The sequence below is a fragment of the Saimiri boliviensis genome, chromosome 8, assembly GCF_048565385.1.
Source record: "Saimiri boliviensis isolate mSaiBol1 chromosome 8, mSaiBol1.pri, whole genome shotgun sequence".
Classification (NCBI taxonomy): domain Eukaryota; kingdom Metazoa; phylum Chordata; class Mammalia; order Primates; family Cebidae; genus Saimiri; species Saimiri boliviensis.
This window is the reverse complement of record NC_133456.1, coordinates 115,635,344-115,654,235: the sequence shown is the minus strand read 5'-3', so window position 1 is coordinate 115,654,235 and position 18,892 is coordinate 115,635,344. Positions and strand designations below refer to the sequence as shown.

The 18,892-nt window shown below is 38.7% G+C and overlaps 1 protein-coding gene and 1 pseudogene across 18 annotated transcripts in view; both read right to left on the bottom strand.

Moving 5' to 3' along the window:
* LOC101041915 (aldo-keto reductase family 1 member C4) overlaps positions 1 to 18,892 on the bottom strand; it is a 79,475-nt gene that overhangs the window by 30,587 nt on the left and 29,996 nt on the right. For 14 of the 18 annotated variants that reach the window (XR_005581934.2, XR_005581929.2, XR_012518998.1 and 11 more), the window contains 8 exons: positions 16,788 to 16,896; positions 13,831 to 15,130; positions 11,233 to 11,400; positions 6,416 to 6,532; positions 5,061 to 5,138; positions 4,500 to 4,622; positions 704 to 813; positions 301 to 466 (listed from right to left, as the gene is read on the bottom strand). Coding sequence is in view for 8 of the 18 variants with exons in the window: in XM_074405122.1 (XP_074261223.1) it covers positions 301 to 466; positions 704 to 813; positions 4,500 to 4,622; positions 5,061 to 5,138; positions 6,416 to 6,532; positions 11,233 to 11,400; positions 13,831 to 13,914 (846 nt within the window). In the remaining 10 variants the exon portion in view is untranslated. Of the gene's footprint in view, positions 1 to 300; positions 467 to 703; positions 814 to 3,149; positions 4,027 to 4,499; positions 4,623 to 5,060; positions 5,253 to 6,415; positions 6,533 to 11,232; positions 11,401 to 12,869; positions 15,131 to 16,787; positions 16,897 to 18,892 lie in introns of those variants that run through there. The other 4 variants (XM_074405120.1, XM_074405121.1, XM_074405123.1 and 1 more) reach the window with 4 other exon arrangements.
* LOC120367615 (ADP-ribosylation factor-like protein 4A) lies at positions 3,158 to 3,755 on the bottom strand (annotated as a pseudogene).

Genomic DNA, 18,892 nt, shown 5'->3' with positions numbered 1-18,892 from the left:
CCCAACTCCTCATTTCAAAAAATGAAGAAAAGCAGATGTCCCTAGCACAGGGATGCAGAATAAACTTCCAACTTTATGCTGAAACTCAAATCTCTGGTTTTGGTTATATCCTGATTCTCTTCATCCATGCTGCCTCTCCTGTGGTGGAGTAGAAAACCCTTAGGATGCACACAAAGCATTTCTGCATAGGAAATGCCTGGAAAATGGACTTAGTCCAAGGGTGTCCTGAGAGCCTTATGAGAAGCACATGTGTGAAGGACACAGTGCAGGAGACCCGATGCCCACAGCCCCGCTCCTCACCTGCACGTTCTCTCTGATCCGCTGCTCATTGTAGCTCTTGGCCAGGACCACAACCCCACGCTGCAGCTGGTAGCGCAGGGCAATCAGGGCTGGGGATCGTTTGTGCTTCTTTGCCAAGGCACAAAGAACTGGGTCCTCCAAAAGAACTGGGGAGTTCGGATCCACCCTGGAAGGAAAGGCAGAAATGCTGAAGCCCTGAGGCTGGATTCAGTTTGGTAGAAGGCTCCCTAAACAGACTAACATGTTCATTCTACACGGGACCTCCTCACCTGGGATCTCGTCAGAAATGCAAATTCTCCCCTTACCCTGACTCACTGAGAGTGAATTCCAGGAAACAGTATCATATAATTAAAACGTTCCATCAAAATGATGTTTTAAGTAAACTTCCTGTTGCTTTTATTACCATAGTTCATGTCTTTGGGTTCCCAGAGCACTATGGGCAACCAGAACAATGTCTTTTGGCTTGCAGAAATCCAGCAGTTTGCTCTGGTTGAGATAAGGATGACATTCCACCTGCAGATGATCAAGATAGGAAAACATCAGATAATATGAAACAGCTATGGTAATATAAAAAAGATTAGAAGTTAAAGTAAAAGAAGGTGAATAAATAACGCATAACATCAAAGATGAACCGAGAATATTACTGTTAAGTAATGATCTTTTTCATCAAAATAAATTTTACATTGCTGTTTCCTAAAAGTATAAATAGAAATGTCATTTCTGAGCACAAGTAACTCCATAAACCAGATCTGGTATCTAACTACGTTTGACCACTGGAAGTGCACATGGCCAATTCCAGATCTGCTATAGGGTAGGGTTCTGAGCTTTGGACATCAAATTGTGCCAGAAAATAAGAATTTCTTCAAAGACTCATGAGGGCAGGGTTAAAAGACAAAAGAAGTAGTTTTATAGGAATCTCACTGGTAATGTTTCTATAGATTTGAACATCAAAAACAATAATGAGTAAAATCAATCATAAATTATAGCAAAAACAATTCATGGGTTCATAGTGATGAGTGGTGAAGAGAAAGAGCAAAAATTTTTGTCTCCATTTACGGTGATTTTTGCAGTAATTTCTTTCTAGGACATGAATAATTAAAGGGAAATAGTTAAGCTTTTAGCATGACTGAGAGGAATAATTGTTTCCTTTCTTGACTTGGTGAGTAATTTTTTTTCATAATAAAATGTAAAGTCAGAATAATAAAACTGGTAGTTAAAATTGAAAGTAATTGCTTTAAAGCCCCAAAGAAAGAACAAATACAATAATAAAATAATAATACAATACAAAAACTTAAAACATTTTTGATGTACACACAATCCTTATGTGGAAATTTGTTGTGGAATGTATCTTCCCCTCTTGATAATTATCACCAGGCAGATTACCAGGAAATACAAAGGGGAAAACACATCTCTAGGAAGATTAGATCTGGCTACCATTAATTTAACCAAGTGATCAAAATTAACTTCACTAATTGTGTAGCAATCTGTTATTTCATGCTGTCTACTGTAATTTCATGGATACAGCAAGGTAGAGACAGTTTATCACCAAAAATGTTTAACCTCGATGATATAAAGCATTCAAGTGTAACTTCTAATTTATGGAAACTTACTTTCTGAAAACTTGAAAAAACAAGTTAATTGATCAAAATACAAGATGAAAGTCCCAACTGGATTTGGGGTTTTTTTGGTTTTCATGATACACCTTACATTTATTTAACATCTCTCATTGTTTTATAATTTTCTCTGTAGAGATTGTATACATCTTTTGTTAGGTATAATTTCTGTATTTAGTATCTTTTTATATTATATAGTACCTTTAAATTTTTTCATCTGCTGTTATGATTAAAAATAAGAGGTTCTAAAAGACCTTTCAAGAAAACAATGGAAATCTCAATACATATGGAGTATTAAATGATCTGAGGGTATTGCTGTTACTTCCTTAGACATAATAATTGCACTGTTACTGGGAGAATATCTTCATTCCTATGTCAGCTTTGAAAGGTCTATAGAGGTGCATTGTGATCATTACAATTTGCTTTGAAGAAACTCAGCAAACACTACACGCAGGCATATATACTCACATATATATGCCTATATATTTGTCAGGTTGGCAAAGTGTCAACAATTTTGGATATAGATGGTAATGTGGATGTCCTGTATTATCCCTTCAAATTTTTCACAAATTTGAAAATTATCACAATAAAAAATAAAGTTAATATTAAGCCCACATTAATTTCTTAACTTTTTAATTAAAAATTATGATTTTGTATTGTTATGTTACCAAATACATAAATTTTAAGCACTACATATTTCAACTCTAGACCTGTACTCATTGACTCTAAGTTGTAAAAATGTAAGTTAGAAAACGGAACTATACACAGAAGAGATGTGACTAAGCAGTTGATTTGATGACAGAAGGCAAAGAGGAACATCAGAATAAGATGTGGACCAACACAAGGTGAGCTCAATGTTCTGCTAAATTTTCCTGTGTTGATTTTATCCATCATAACTAGTTATCTCCATGAACAGGTAACTTCCTTTTTGTCACTCTTTAAAGTTTTATTTCACAAACTTGGCATCAAACTTCCACAGTTGTGTTCTGGTCAATTTCCTATACTTGCTTGACTTTCCAACACGATAGTACAAAATATTTGTGGGCAAGGGAGAAGAGATGACGTCAAGCATCATTGCATTTACGCATCTTCCACAAAGCCACACAGTTAAGCATCTGATTCTCCACCAAGACGAAGATTTAGTAGCACCCAGGAAGGCATACCGGAAAACCAGGCCATAGTTCCATTTATCAAAATCAAACCAGAGAAAATCTATTCCACATTTATATATAATGCATTAATATTCATATTTTCTTTTTCTGTTACTGCAACAGTTTTCTTCTTTTAAATATTATATCTTGGAGTTTACCAAGTTCTTCCTTTATTTCATGTCCTATGATTGCACAGATAGACTGCAAATGCCAAGGAATTGATGAGCTCAGTTCAACCATTGCTAACAATTTCTCAATTTCTGAGAGAGACAAGTTCCTCAAGTCTAGTTTCTTAGCACCCATACATACAGAGACATCTTGATTTTCTTATATACTAGTTATTTAATAAAGCTCAGTTTTGGATTTCCCCTCGCTTTCATCACCAACAGAGTCCACAACAAACACAATGCCATCTGTGCATCTGGTATGAGTTCTACAGCGTCACTCATTTCTCCTGGCCACCTACATCCCAGGAGTGAAAAGTGACTGTCTTAGAATCTTCCAAGGTTATCTTCATTTTCTCAGTGGTAAAGCCTTTGGTAGGTACGGTATTTACAAATGTATTGAATAGCAGTCTGAATAAGACACTTGTTCTATCAGGACAGTCCAAGCACCAAATCACAATGTGGAAGGACTGAAATGAACACAGGCTGAACAGGACAGTAGTTTTGGCGGATAGTCCATTCCCCATTTCCAGCTGCAAATATGTTCCAAATTGAAATACTTTCTGTTTTTGTGCTTTAGAACTTCTCTTCCTAGGTGATTCCGCTGTAAGACTCCATATTGGAGTCTGAGTCTAAATGAGGCAACATTGGCAGGCTTTTCTATACGAGTCAGGGGTGGGGGTAGCTCCCCATGTCCTTTCAGCTTATCTCTCCAAGGAGCTCTCATAAACAGGTGACTTCCTCTTAACTTAGGTGACTTTCATTGTTTCCAGTTAACTTTTTGTACATATTCAATAACTGTGAAAGGAGAGATACCAAGAAAAGGCATTCAAACATCTGAACTCCATTTAAACCCATAGTACCTATCTTCTCTTATTCTCACACTCCTTATTTACTGCTTATTCAATGTTTTCATGGCCTCTATAATCATACACAGTTTGCTCCAAATCATCTTTATGCAGCCACTATCTGGTGGTCTTTCAGAGCTGAGACAAGTCCACCTTCTCCTTGCGTTCTGATTATTTCAGTCGTCCTTTATAAAATTTATATCCCAAAATGTTACACACAATTCAGCATGAAGGTCTCTGTACCTTTTTCGACTTCTCGAAGGAGAGGTACAGTTAAGGGCCTTCCATGTTCTTCTACACAGAGGCTTTGCTTTCTAGAATCTTCCATTTCACAAAGGTAAGTAGAACAGCACAAATGGAAGCCAGGCAGCAGGACAGGAAGATGGGCATTGCGATGAGAAAGAAGAGGCTGAGGGTGCTTACCTGGTTGCAGACGGGCTTGTACTTGAGCCCTGGCTTGTTGAGGATCATCTCCAGCTGCCTGCAGTTGAAGTTGGACACCCCAATGGACTTGGCCAATCCTGCGTCCTTACACTTCTCCATGGCCTGGGGAGAAAGAGGTTGTGAGGAATTATTTGTGCACATGACTGCAGATTATGATAAATGTAAGACAGACCTGTTAACAACTGTTAAGAGATGACAATGAAAATCGCGGTGATTCTCAGGAGAAAAATTACAACAGATAACAGAAAAGGATAGTGACAGCAAGAGGAAGAATTTCTGTGTCCTCTTGAGGAAACTGGAGAGGTAAATACACATGGAGGATGGGGAATACCTGTCTTCCTTGTCCCCAGTTTATCTCCTTCATTTCTCTCTATTCTGTTTCAGTCATGTGTTCTTCCCTACCACTCAGCAAAACTTCCTTTGTCAAGCTCCTTAGTTTCTAGATCCAATGGTGCATGTTCCATTCTCACACATGGAAGCTGGAAGCAGGTTGACCCCTTCTCGTCTTCCTTTTCTGTGCTCCGTCCTCCAAGCACTCACCTCCCATGTGGCACAGAGATCCACTGTGTCAAATTTTGCTTTTCCATTTTCATCTTTTGGCATTAGGTCCTCACTTGGCTGAAGTAGAAATAGTCATTTTAATTATGTCACAATTTAACTTCTCCAGCCACAGGCATGCTCCCAGGTATGTTTTAGGATAATACTCTGCCATGAGATAGGTGCTGCAACGTTCTAGAAAATGATGTGCACAAAATGTTTCACACATGGAATTTTAAGGAATGTCTGTAGGAGACAGGCTTCCCTTAATCTCCTACTTCTATTATATGTATTAATACATAACCATTTTACGGGATCTAATGGGGTTTCACAGATGACTTTTGTCTGTTCTCATAATTTCTTCTGGGGAAACGCCTCTCATTAACCAGAAAAGCCCTTGATAATCCAGCAATACAGAACTGTACTTTAGACCCAGGTGACCCAATAAGAGCTTCTTACCCCCGAAAACTTGATAGTCGATGGGCAGGATTATAAACTGAACATGGTCAAATGGAAGTTCTTTTCCATATTAATAGGAAAGTGGTAAGACCGAGAGAGGCTATCTTATGTTAATCACCATGAGCCTTTAGCTGTTTCAAAGCTATCATTGACACCAATGAAAAAGGCTGGGAAAAAAATCCAGAAATCCTCTTGGAGTGCATAGATAATGATGGAGAAAAGGCTACATTTATAGAGGCTGTGTCAAATTTCTACATGTAGCCATGGCAGTGACTACCCAATTGCATCATGCAATAAACTCTTTTAAATAAATCACCCTCAGTTATTTTCTATAAATTTAAACTGAAAGTTATACACAACACAGAAATCCATGACTAAGCAAAGCTGCAAACTCCACTGTGAAAGAATCATCACTCAAAAAGGCAAGGATTCTCAGATCCCAATGAAGGTTTCCAGTTTAAGACTCACCCAGAGTGAGTTCCACCAAATCTATTTCTGCTTAAAATGAGGAGAGATGATGGAAACTCACTGTGCACTGCCTGTGCAGTAGCTTTTTGGACACCACAGTTGCATGGATTTCTGTATCTGTGAACTTCCTAAGAGATGGACTCAGGAACCCAATTAAGATACAGCCTTGAAGGTGGCTATTGTTGTTTTCTTGAGTTTTTGAGGCAGAGGCTTTGAGGTTGATGTACTATCGTCTGTTGTCATTATACATTAGAGAAGGAAGGTTTCATTATGTATTCAATAAAACAGGGGTTAGGCATTATACTTAGGACTCTGCTCCCATGTAATAATACCTGCACCCTCCTAAGAAGCAGCTTCATTCAACCATCATCGTAAAGGATGGTCATGCTGACAACAGAAGAGAAAGGAGTTTGATCCCATAAATTGCCTACCTTGAGAGCCACTGGGAAATGAATAAGATAGAGATCAACATAGTCCAGCTGAAGTTTTTTCAGTGAGTTTTCCAAGGCTGATTGGACCAACTCAGGTCGATGGAAAGTGCACCAAAGCTGCAGAGTAAAATAAAGGATTTGTGCTGAATAAAAACATGAGCCAATTATATTAGTTTGCTCCACCTAGTATTTAGACATTTTTCCACTGCTTAAAAACTGATGACCACTAGCCAGAAATATTTGCTTTGTTGTTGTGTTTTCTTTTGATATGAACTGTCCATCCAAATGCTACTGTCTATTGCATATATAGTTAGCACCATTGCTGAACAATGGAATTAAAATTTTCAATAGGTAAAAATTTATATCAAGTAATAATTATGTTCATTACCTGACTTATGTTTGATAGAATTTATAAAACACTCAAATAGTCTATTTTCTCATTCTTTGAACCCAATGGATGATGATAAATATTCCTGTTGTTTAGAAACTAAAGAGAATAACATTTAACATGATGACATTTGCTGAACACCATTCAAAACACTTTAGTTATATGTCGTTAATACTTATAGGGCTCTCTTATGCTGTGCCCTCCCCCAGCACACACACATTGATGAAAAGGACAGTTGAGATTCAGAATAATAAGATATTGATGAACATCATCCAGGACATAAGAAAAACTGTAATATGATTATAGTTCTCTATGAGTCTATAGTCTATGCATAATTATCCTGATCTGAGGGGTTTTTTCCAAGATTGTAAATTGGAGGCAGTCTTAGCACGTCTCTCCCACTTGGAAAGACAGAATAGTGTGTAGAAATTGACACCGCAAACTTTTTTCAAAGAAGCAATGCAGGAACTTAACAGGAAAATTGAAAGAATTCACGACCCTTTGAAAGAAGTGGTAGACTGCAGCCTACACTGTGAGACAGATGAAAAACTGTAAGTGCTCAGAGTGTGAGAAGGGGAGAAACTGCCTCCAGAATCCCTTTCCCACCACGGAATCTGAAAATCCAGGCCATGGGGAAGGCATTAACCCTACCCAGACCCAGAACTGATTTAGGGAGAGGTGAGAAATAAAGTAGAAGCAGCAGTGGCAAGTACCTCAGAGGCATTCCCAATGTCCAGCATGGACTGAGGAAGCCATTTCTTATTTTATCTCATAGAGGACCTCAGTGAAGTCAGCCAACTAGTTCAGGCAGGGGTTGCAGATTGAAAGTAGCTCCCAATTGAATTTCACGATATTATTCTGAGAGGGGATGAACTCCTTTGGCTAGAACCCTGGGGTCAAGCAAGAAGTGTGCTGCAGATACAAAGGCAGAAGCCTGGTGCTCAGTCTTGCAGGTGGATGGGGAGGGGTATAGCTTCAAAGCCATAGTTGCTATCTCCACAGAAAAACTTTTGGCCCAGAGCAGTTCTGAGTTCTGAGCACAGGCTGCCTGGAACTTGGTTCAGTGCCCTTAGTATCTGCACTCCAGCAGCCTGGGCAACAGAGCACTGTGGAACTGAGGTCTGCCTTTCAAACTGTGGGATCTCAATGAGGCTTACTGCCACCTGCTAGCCCCACTCCCTATGTGAAAGCTTCTGTGAAGCAGAGGCAGTTATACTCCCCTCTGGAACGTTACCTCAGTGGCCTAAGAACCATCTCCTGGCCCTCACAGCAGCTGTGGCTGGCTCCACCCCAGGAGAGTCAGAATGCAGACCTGCCTAACCCTGACACAACCTGGTTGTGCCCCTCCACCCACCCTGGTAGATTAACACAAAGGACATAAACTTTTGGGAACTCTATGACCCTGCCTGTCACCTGAGAAGCCAAAATACCTCCCTAGGGCAACATAGGGCAAGCTCAAATCTCACAGCTTAGGTATTCTTTTGCAAGTGCCATCTCTTGGCTGGAGGCCAACCAACACAGTCCATTACATCATCCCTAGGTGGAATGACACTGCACCCAGAAAGAAGAAAACTTGTTTGTAATCTCAGCTGTCCCCATTACCTGCAACTACCTGGCTAACTAGAAATCCTGAGTCTGTCCGTGAGACATAGTCACTACTATTATAACCAGCATTTGAGAAAGCCAGCACAAAATGACTATCTGTAACCAAGGAATCTCACAGAGTCTACGTCACTTCCCTGACACCCTCACGAGAGCTGGCACTGATACCCACTGCCGGGAAACATGAAGACAGGTCACATCATGAGAACTCTTGCCAATATTCCCCAGTGCTAGCCCACAGTGGGGCAACCCCACTAGGTGGCTACACCTAGAAGAGCAATAGCAATCAATCACTGTAGTCTGGCTCTCAGGATCTTCTACTCCTAGTGTAATGGGAAGAGCATCACGCGGAGAGAACATCTCTTAAGACAAAAAAATCCAGATAGCAGGACTTGAGTTCCAGATCTTTACACTGGTGGTAAGTTTCTTTCAGCAGAGTGCTAGATTCAGTAGGGAAAGTCTAAACCTCTACTAACAACTGTCAAGTGGCCGTAATGCTCGTGAAGAGTGTTGGAGAAGGGGTCTTATCTCCCCTCTCGTCCATCAATGCAGACATAGCAGGGCTTCTAAAGAAGCTCTGTATGGGTACACCTATATATACAACTTTCCTGGAGCACTTTAGAATGACTGCATCCTGACAGAGGAGTGCTCCCTAGGTTCAGGCTTGCATTAGAGAGATTCACAATTTCTCCCTACTTGGAACATCAGCATTTCTACAGATGAAAAGAGGTACCTATCTGATCTCAATATCCATAACACTGGGACAGGGAGGGGTGAGACTGGGAGGTGCCTAGCTTTCCTGTCTGCCTGGCATGGGAGCTGAGGTAGCTTCCACCCTTTACCTTGATAAGATAGCAAATCCAGTTGAGAGCTCCCCCAACCACATTGGGTACTGTATTTATCCACATGCTTTAGCTACAAGTGGTTTCTATCCACCTCAACTGGCCTGGGATGGTATCCCCAGGTAGGGGATACTCAATAAATAAAACAAACTCAATAAATAAAATACTGGAAAAAATTGAATAGATAAAAAAGTGCACACAACAGAAGAAGGAGATAAGCTTCAAGGGACCGCTGCTATTCCAACCCCATAGGAGACAGTGAACTTGCCCACACACTGAGTATGTGGCCAGCATCTGAGTATACAACCAGTATCTAAGGAAGCCATGATACAAAGACTCTATAACCAAGATACTCGTATGTCTTCACACCTAATAGCACTAAGAACCCAATTAGGCTATTATAAACTGTAAACATTAAAGTCAGATCCTTAAAAGGTAAAAAAGAGGTTAAAGAAAAACAGGAATATCAAAAACAAATTCAAGAAAAAATAGAAATAGTCTGTCAAAATGGGAAGGCAACAGAAAAGTAATTACGGTAATATGACAAAACAATATTTTGTCACCCAAAAACCCTAGGGTCACCCAAATCACCTCCAAAATATCACAGTAGCTCCCCAGCAATGGATCTAAACCAAGATAAAATATTTGAAATACCAGATAATGAATTCAGAGGGTTCATTATTAAGCTACTCAAGGAGATATCACAGAAAGATGAAAAAACAACCTAAAAAATTTTTTAAAAACACAATTCAGGATATAAATGAAAAGTTTTCCAGAGAGATATTACAAAGAAAAACCAATCAGAACTTCTGGAAATGAAAGACACACTTAGGGAAATACCAAATGCAGAAAGTTTTAGCAATAAACTAGAACAAGTAAAGAATTTCAGAGCTCAGAGATAAGAGTTTTGAATTCACTCAATCAGACGATGATAAAGATGAAAGATCAGACTGGACAGGTGGCTCACACCTGTAATCCTAGCACTTTAGGAGGCCAAGGTGGGCGAATCACTTGAGGTCAGGAATTCAAGGCCAGCCTGCCAACATGGCAAAACCCAGTCTCTACTAAAAATACAAAAATTAGCTCAGCTTGGTGGCATGTGCCTGTAATCACAGCTATTCAGGATCCTGAGGCAGGAGAATAGCTTTAACCTGGGAGGCAGAGGTTGTAGCAGTGAGCCAAGATCACGCACCTGCACCATTTGATCCATTAATCCCACTACTGGCATCTACCATAAAGAAAAGAAGACATTATATGAAAAGGCACATGCACACACATGTGTACAGCAGTGCAATTCACAATTGCAAAAATATAAAACCAACCTAAGTGTCCATTGACCAATACATGAATAATGAAAATGTGTTATGTATACATCACACAATAGTGTATATGTAAAAAGGAAATAATGTCTTTTGTAGCAACTTGGATGGAGTTTAAGGCCATTATTCTAAGTAATTCAGGAATAGAAAACCAAATACCATATGTTCTCACCTGTAAGTGGAAACTAAGCTATGAGGATGTAAAGACATACAGGTGATATAATGATCTTTCAGGACTCAATGTTGGGGGAGGTTGGGAGTCAGATGAGTGAAAAACACCTGCATATTGAGTACAGTGTCCACTGATCATCTGACCAGCTCGCTTAAATCTCAGAATCATCACTGTAATATTCATTCATGTAACCAAAATCCACTTGTACCAAAAAAGCCATTGAAATTTAAAAATTAATGCATTTAAAAAATACTGACCTGAGCTGAGGCTCAAAAAAGTAAAGCGATTTTCAAGTAATAAATTTGAACACAACAATGATGAGAAAGACACCATCGTTGCCTCCTTTTATTTTAGTTTTAATACATGAATATGTGTGAATAAACTGGAACCAATACGCACAATTCACCCACAACTACAGATCCAGTTACAGAATTGTCATCTCTACAAAATCACATTAAATGCATGTGCACACAAGCTCATCATAGGTAGAGTACCTTTGAAGTGTAGAATATGTCTTCTCTCTTTACACTGCCGTCTGCAATCTTGCTTCGGATAGCCAGTCCAACCTGCTCCTCATTACTGTAAACGTATGCAGAATCAAAATGGCGGAAACCAGCTTCTATTGCTAATTTGATGACCTCCACAACTCTGTTCCTAGGAACCTGGAAGAGCAATGAAAAGTAGTGTTTGGTGATTAATGTGATCCACAGGTAGTTCAGGCACAAGCAATGACTTTCACAAAAATCGCAGTATTCTTGTATCTTGGGTTAGTATTATATATATGGAGTGATAAACCCATCCCACTTTGCTTTAGTCTTTCCTGCTTAGTAATAAAGGTTGGATATCCTGGGCCTTTTCAGTCCCAGGGGATTCCTGGTTGATTACTAGCATGGAGTTTCCCAAGAACAACCTCATATTCAGTCATTTGTTGCACAAATTAATAATACTCAAATTATAGTTATAAATATAATTCTTATTGTTACTATTATTATTAGAGACAGAGTCTCACTCTGTCACCCAGGTTGGAGTATAGTGGCACAATCTTGGCTCACTGAAAACCCTGCACCCCCCCACCCCCCTAATCCCCCATGCCCTTCATCTCAGGCTGAAGCAATCCTGTCACTTCAGCCTCCCAAATAGCTAGGACCACAGATGGGCGCTGCCATAATGCCGGTTAAATTTTTGTATTTTTGGTAGGTATGGGGTGTTGCTATGTTGCCCAGGCTCAAACTCCTGAACTCAACGGATCCACCTGCCTCGGCCTCCCAAAGTGCTGGGATTACAGGTGTGAGTCACCACAAAAATCCCCCTAATTATTCTTAATATCATAAAATTAACACATGGAAGAAGGCACATGGAAGGAACTACAGGAAGAATACAGTGTAAGTTCCTATGATTCGCCTCTCAGTGATGCTGCACAAAACACACTGACTTCCTCCAGCATCACATTTGATAACACAGGGGAAATGTCTACAAGGGATGCTATTTGGATACTCGATCCCCAAGATTTTAACTAGGTGCTGGTTATAATGACCCAGTCTGTATAGCACACACCAAACTTCCAGTCTTGTAAAGAAAGCAGGTATACAGAAACCCCACACATGGTACAAGGAGTTAATTATAGACACTACTCTTATTAGTCAGGAAATGAAGAGGAATTCTAAGATACCAGCCAGGTTCCAACTTTGAAAACACCGGCGTCTATGGGTGACACTCTATAGTGTTGACTCTTTACACAGCCATTAGCCATTCTGTCTGCACGACAGAACTAAGTACAGGGAATAAGGACATATACTCCAAGTACATAGACTTATACATGAGAAATTAACTGCAAGCTGTAAGGGAATAGTAAAGTATGCTTCAGTCTTAAAAAATAAGGCCAACTTTTTTTAGAAAAGATATAATTTCAGGGAAATTTAAAATTATTGACTTATCTACCAAATTTGGATAAAGATTTGAAAGGTACCTTTTTTAAACAACAAAGCCATACATAGAACAATTTTCTATTTTAATATGAATATTTCAGAAGCTTTCTATTTCCAATAATATTAAAAAGAACCAGATGTCAGGTCTCACTGCCTTCGCCTGATACCAGCCCTGATCTCTTTGCTGTGCAGGCACTCAAGTTTACCAAGGCTGGAGCTTCAGTGCTGTGATTTCCTGACTTCCCCTTCATGCCAATTGCATTACAAAGTAAACTGCTTGGGCTGATGGTCTTCAAGACGTCTCTCTGTAAATTCTTACAATGTACAGTTGAGAAAAGTAAGACAAATTTTATGTGATTAGCCCCTATTCACATACTTAGTAGCCTCGGAATACAAGTTTTCTTCCTGGGGAGAAATAGTTCAGTCTAGAAAAGTCTAGAAAAAGTCTCCGTTTTGCCCACTTGTGTGTCAGAGGACAACCCCTATCATTTTTATGCAAATCTAATGCATATTAACATGTACCAAAAATTCAAAATTTCTCTTGTGAGGTTCTCGTTTTTTCTTAAAATAAGGTTATTTATCCTGCGACATAATTTTCCTAGAGGTGAGAGAAGTACAGGGTATTGTAGTAAGTCCAGGACCAGAATTACTGTGTCACGCTCGAGGCTAAGCAGCAGCTCAGCAATTCTCTCCCAACAGTTTTTATACACCCCGTTTTTACACACTGTTGCCACAAATGTTTCTTTTGATCATGTCTAGTGGAAGAATAAAATGTTTCTTCAATTGTAGAAATAAATGGAGAAGCCATTCTCACTGCAGTCATCTCCTAGAAAGGGAACTGCCAGTCAACATCCTTCACTGTTGAGTTCTACATATTCTGCCAAGTTGGGCAATACACAGAAACAGAAGAAGAAAAGAACAGAAACAGAAGAAAAAAAAAACAGTATACAAAATAAAAATCAGCAGTAGATTACCATATGACAACGTGAATGCAAAACAAACATTGACTACCTTTTCTATTTGAACATAGAATAGCTCTAGCCTAGTAAAACAGACCATATAAGTCACGCAGAGTAACAGAAACACAAAGCTGAACAACTCAGGTCATCACCCACTTATTCTAGCTTTGCTCTTTTAAATGCTCAACACTGAAAATACGATTATTACCTCTGGAGGTGCATAGGTACCAAATCCCAAAACAGGCATGAAGTTACCATCATTTAGCTTCACACGCTGACATGTGGGATCCATTGCATGTCACTGCTTTCGTTAAGCAGACCTGTTTCCTTTTCGACATCTGATATTTGTCTTCACGGGTTATGTAAGCAATAGGCATAGGTTATATAAACATGGGCTTATATTGATGGGTTACATAAATACGGGTTATAAAAACAATTATTGACTTACATATCAAATTTAAATAAAGATTTGAAAGGTGTATTTTTTAGATGACAAAACCATAAATGAAACAATTTTCTATTTTTCCAGTGAAGTTAAAAGGAACTAGATGCCAGATCTCAGGTCTCACTGTCTTCCCCTGATACCAGCCTTGACCTTTTCTTCGCTGTGCAAGTGCTCAAGTTTACCAAGGCTAGATCTTCAGTGCTGTGCTTTTCCTCACTTCCCCTTCATACCAATTTGCATTACAAAGTGAACCGCTCCTACTGAGGGTCTTCAAGGTGTTTCTCTGTAACTCTTACAATGTATAGTTGAGCAAACGGAGACACAAATTTTATGTGACTAGTCCTTATTAACACACTTAGTCTTGGCATACAAGTTTTCTTTCAGTGTAGCAATAGTTCAGTCTAGAAAATTAAGTCCCCATTTTGCCCACTTCCATGTCAGAGGACCACCGCTCTCATTTTTATACAAATCTGATGCATATTAACACAAACCAAACGCTGCCCTGGTCACTGTCTGGGGCTGATCAATGTCACGTAGCCTAGGAAACAAGTGACAGGACATTACAAAGGCTGTAAAGAACACTGAATCCAGTTCACTTGTTTCTTATCAAAGAGAATTTTTAAGTACATTACTATATAGTCAAAATGAACTATTATTTCTAAAGTAAATTTTTCTATTCAGAATATGTCTAAATATCTATTTATCTAGCTAATAAACTCATCCAACAGACTTGTAGAATGATTAGTGATCATATGTTAGAGTATAAAATACTTAACGGCTATAAATCTCATTTTTGTTCATACCATGACAATATCCAACCTTTATCTTGTGTCATTTGAAATAATCAACCATCTTACATTTTTCCCTCACACAGGCAGCATTCAAAAGAATGACTAGTGAGTATTTTTTAACATGGTGACCCTCAGTGAAGAAATTAAACAAAGCCAAAGAAAATTTCTCTTTTTACTTTTCTGTCAGAAAATTAATTTTGTTTCTTCTTTCTTTTAATTATAGTAGAAATATTCATTCCCAATGAAGGTGGAGTCACGGTGATGTGGCAATCCTGCAAGGGTTCAAAGGGAAAAGGAAACAGAAATTCTGACATGATGTTTATCTCAGTATTAATCATTAAAAATGTTTGGACTTTTGGCATCATCTGCAATATGCAAACACTGCTTTAATAGTATTTGTATTTTCCATCCAGTTTTATAAGAAACCAGCAAAAGTAACTTCTCAAAAAACCAATAACTATTTATATAATTTATGATCTTGTTAAATATTATTCATAAAGAAAAAAGTAATTAAACTCATACATTCTTACGTGGCATAATTTTATTTGTGTCTCCCTTTGGAGAATGGATTAGAACATGATCAGGCCAGTGGCGGTGGCTCATGCCTGTAATCCCAGCACTTTGGGAGGCCGAGGCGGTTGGAGTACTTGAGGTCAGGAGTTTGAGACCAATTATGGCCAACATGGTGAAACCCTGTTTCTACTAAAAATACTAGTTCAGAACTAGAATATTATTCCTAGCCAAAATTTATATTTTTATGTCTTTATAATTTTTTATTAAAAACATATTTTACTGTTTTTATATATTTTGCATGTGAATTTATTTATAGTAGTCCCAATTATATGTCATAGTGGTAATCTTTTTTTTTTTTTTAAGGGAAACTATAAGAGGAAAACTTGTGTTTTTTTCACACACAATTCAGACAAAACAGTTGACCCAAGCTGTTTACAATAGCAAAGACCTGGAACCAACCCAAATGCCCAACGATGATAGACTGGATAGGGAAAACATAGTGGTAATCTTTAGTAATTTTTAGTATAAAACCTGGTAAGTTGTTTTAATTATGTATTAAATAAAGTCTGACTTTTTCTACTGTAGTTACAGGTGTGGTTATTTCCGTATGTCCTCAGGTCTTGTGTAGTAGGCAATCTAACAGTTTTTAAAGGTCAAAGAAGTAGTTTGCAATCTTAAAATACTTAGTAAGTTTAGTATATGACTTGTATAATTTAGACCACATATTTATATCTTGAAGACGTTTGTCTTTTACCAACACTTTTTAAAACTTTTTATTTTTTAAAGATTAAAGTCATGTGAACTAAGAGGCATTATAGCTTTCACTTTTCCATCAAAATATTTGGTGGTTGTTTTTTTTAGGTCAATTAATTAGAGTTCTTTTTTTTATAGATGTCACATGCATAACATATATGTGACTATGTAGCCAGAAGAAGATCTAGCAGTTGTGAGATTTTCTATTTGTCAATCTTCTAACTGGATTATTGATCTCAGTGTGAAAATTTAGACAGAAATGTTAAATTCCCCTTTAACATTTCTAGGAAATCACAAAAACAGTACCTATTTGAATTACACTCCTGATTACTATAACACCTGCTGAGTTTACCCAACAGGAATGTATCCACGGTTTGTAAAAATGCTATAACATTGTATACAAAGAAGCAATAGAAGACATGACAGCCATCAAAAGAAAGGAGGAAAATGCAGTAGGAAATGCTGGAAGTTCTGGTACCAACGCCCTGACAGGCCGTTGGGAACTGGAGTTAGTCCAGGGGCCTTCAGGTAACATTGAGGGCCTTCAGGTAACACCTCCGCCAAAAATTTTCAGTTGTCTTAGGGCATCTTTTCAGCTGCATGTGACAGCAAGGGCTTCCGTGAAAGGAAATTGGAGTGGAACAGAGTTAACATTCCAAATACCTGAGGATGATGGGGATTGAAAAAGTCCTCTTCGGGAAGCCTGTCCCCTGAGTCTTGTAAGGCTGGCAGCCGCCCTGTTCACTGATAGGAACCCAGTGTTTCATTTGCTCTTGATAGAAAAAAAAAAAAAAAAAAAAAAAAACGGAAATGAAAGTAAATCGTTTGGAGGTCAGCTCCTGCTTACCCTTCCCATGAATCCCATTCCCAGCCCATGCACCAAAAATATTTTACAGTCCCACCAATGTATCAAAAATGTAGGGGTCTCTAGTGAGGTATCAGCCAAAGTTTTTTTGACTTACAACCAAGAAAATTAAGGAATGTGGACACAAAGGGTGAGGTTAGAACGAAAAGTTTAACAAGTGAAAGAAGAAAGTTCCCTGTAGTAGAGAGGGGGCCCGAATGGGTTGTCAACTGTGAGGTTGGGTCTGCGGTGTTTTTAACTGGGAAGGGAAGGAATGTGTTGACAGGACTTGGAGAAATGTTACTCAGCTTTGCCTTGGACCTAGGCCCAGGACCAATTAGAGACTGAAAGGAAAGTTTTGTCCAGGACATTCATCCGAGCCTGGGAGCAATCACAGGCTGAAGCGATGATTCTTAGAGGCTCAGCTCACAGTCAAAAGCATGTCCAAAAACGGATAGGAAAGTGCCCACCGGAACCCACCACAGCCAACAGTGTACATGTCCACAGAAGGAGGAGAGACGATTTTCTAGAAACCTGCTGGTTATACAAAGAACAAAGGCATTTCCGTGCTGGGTCTTGTTCTCTTATTAGTGTAGTTGTGGGCATGCCTTATGTACCCCTCAGCCCAACAAAAAAGAGGTACCTAGGATAGCACATATGGCACAGCTGGGTTCCTTTGGGCTTTACTGATCCAGCCTCTCATTACAGTGGACATTGGCTTAGCACATCGGATGTCCTCACTATCTGAGTCATTATATTCAGTGCTGTCCTCCACACCCCTCCGCACCAGCTTTTCCTTGGCAAACAAAATAAATTCCAACTTCAGGTATCTGTAGGCACAGATATATTTTTGGCTGAGATAGAAAGGTCTTTAAAAGTCTAATCTGAGATTCTTTTAAATAGCTTCAGCAAAGCCAATTTATAAAGAGAAATATTTAGGAATATACCTCATCAGGGACTCAAAGGAACCTCTACAAGGAACACTATAAAAACTACTGAATGAAATCATAGATGACATGAACAAATGGAAACACATCTCCAGCTCATGGATGGGTAGAATCAATATTGTGAAAATGACCATACTGCCAAAGGCAATCTACAAATGTAATGCAATCGCCATCAAAATACCACCATCATTCTGCATAGAATTAGAAAAAATGATTCTAAAATGTATATGGAACCAAAAAAGAGCCTGCATAGCCAAAGCAAGACTAAACAAAAAGAACAAAGCTGGAGGCATCACACTACCTGATTTCAGTCTATACTATAAGGCCACAGTCACCAATAAGGCCACAGTCACCAAAATAGCATGGTACTGTTTTGGTACAAAAATAGGCACATAGACCAGTGGAAAAGAACAGAAAACCCAGAAATAAACCCAAATACAGCCAACTGATCTTTGACAAAGCAAACCAAACATAAAGTGGGTAAAAAAAAAAACACCTTTTTCAACAAATGGTTCTGGAATAACTGGTGAGCGACAGATAGGAGAATGAGACTGGGTCCTCATCTCTTACCTTATAAAAAAAATCAACTCAAGATAAATTAAGGATTTAAACCTTAGACCTGAAACTACAAAAATTCTAGAAGATAACATTGGAAAAACCCTCCTAGACGTTGGCTTAGGCAAGGATTTGTGACCAAGAGCCCAAAAGTAAATGCAATAAAAGCAGAGATAAGTAGCTGGGACCTAATTAAAGTAAAGAGCTTTTGCATGGCAAAAACAGAAACAAAAACAGCAGAGTAAACAGACAACCCATAGAGTGGGTCATTATATTGAATAGTTTTCCATAACTATTCAAAAGTGTCATATATAGACTCACTAATTTCCTGGCCTTTCATGAATTGTGGAGTATGGTAATGTGGACAGTTTACACAGCTCCAAAAACAGTTCATATTGTAAACAGTACTTTCTGTATTATTA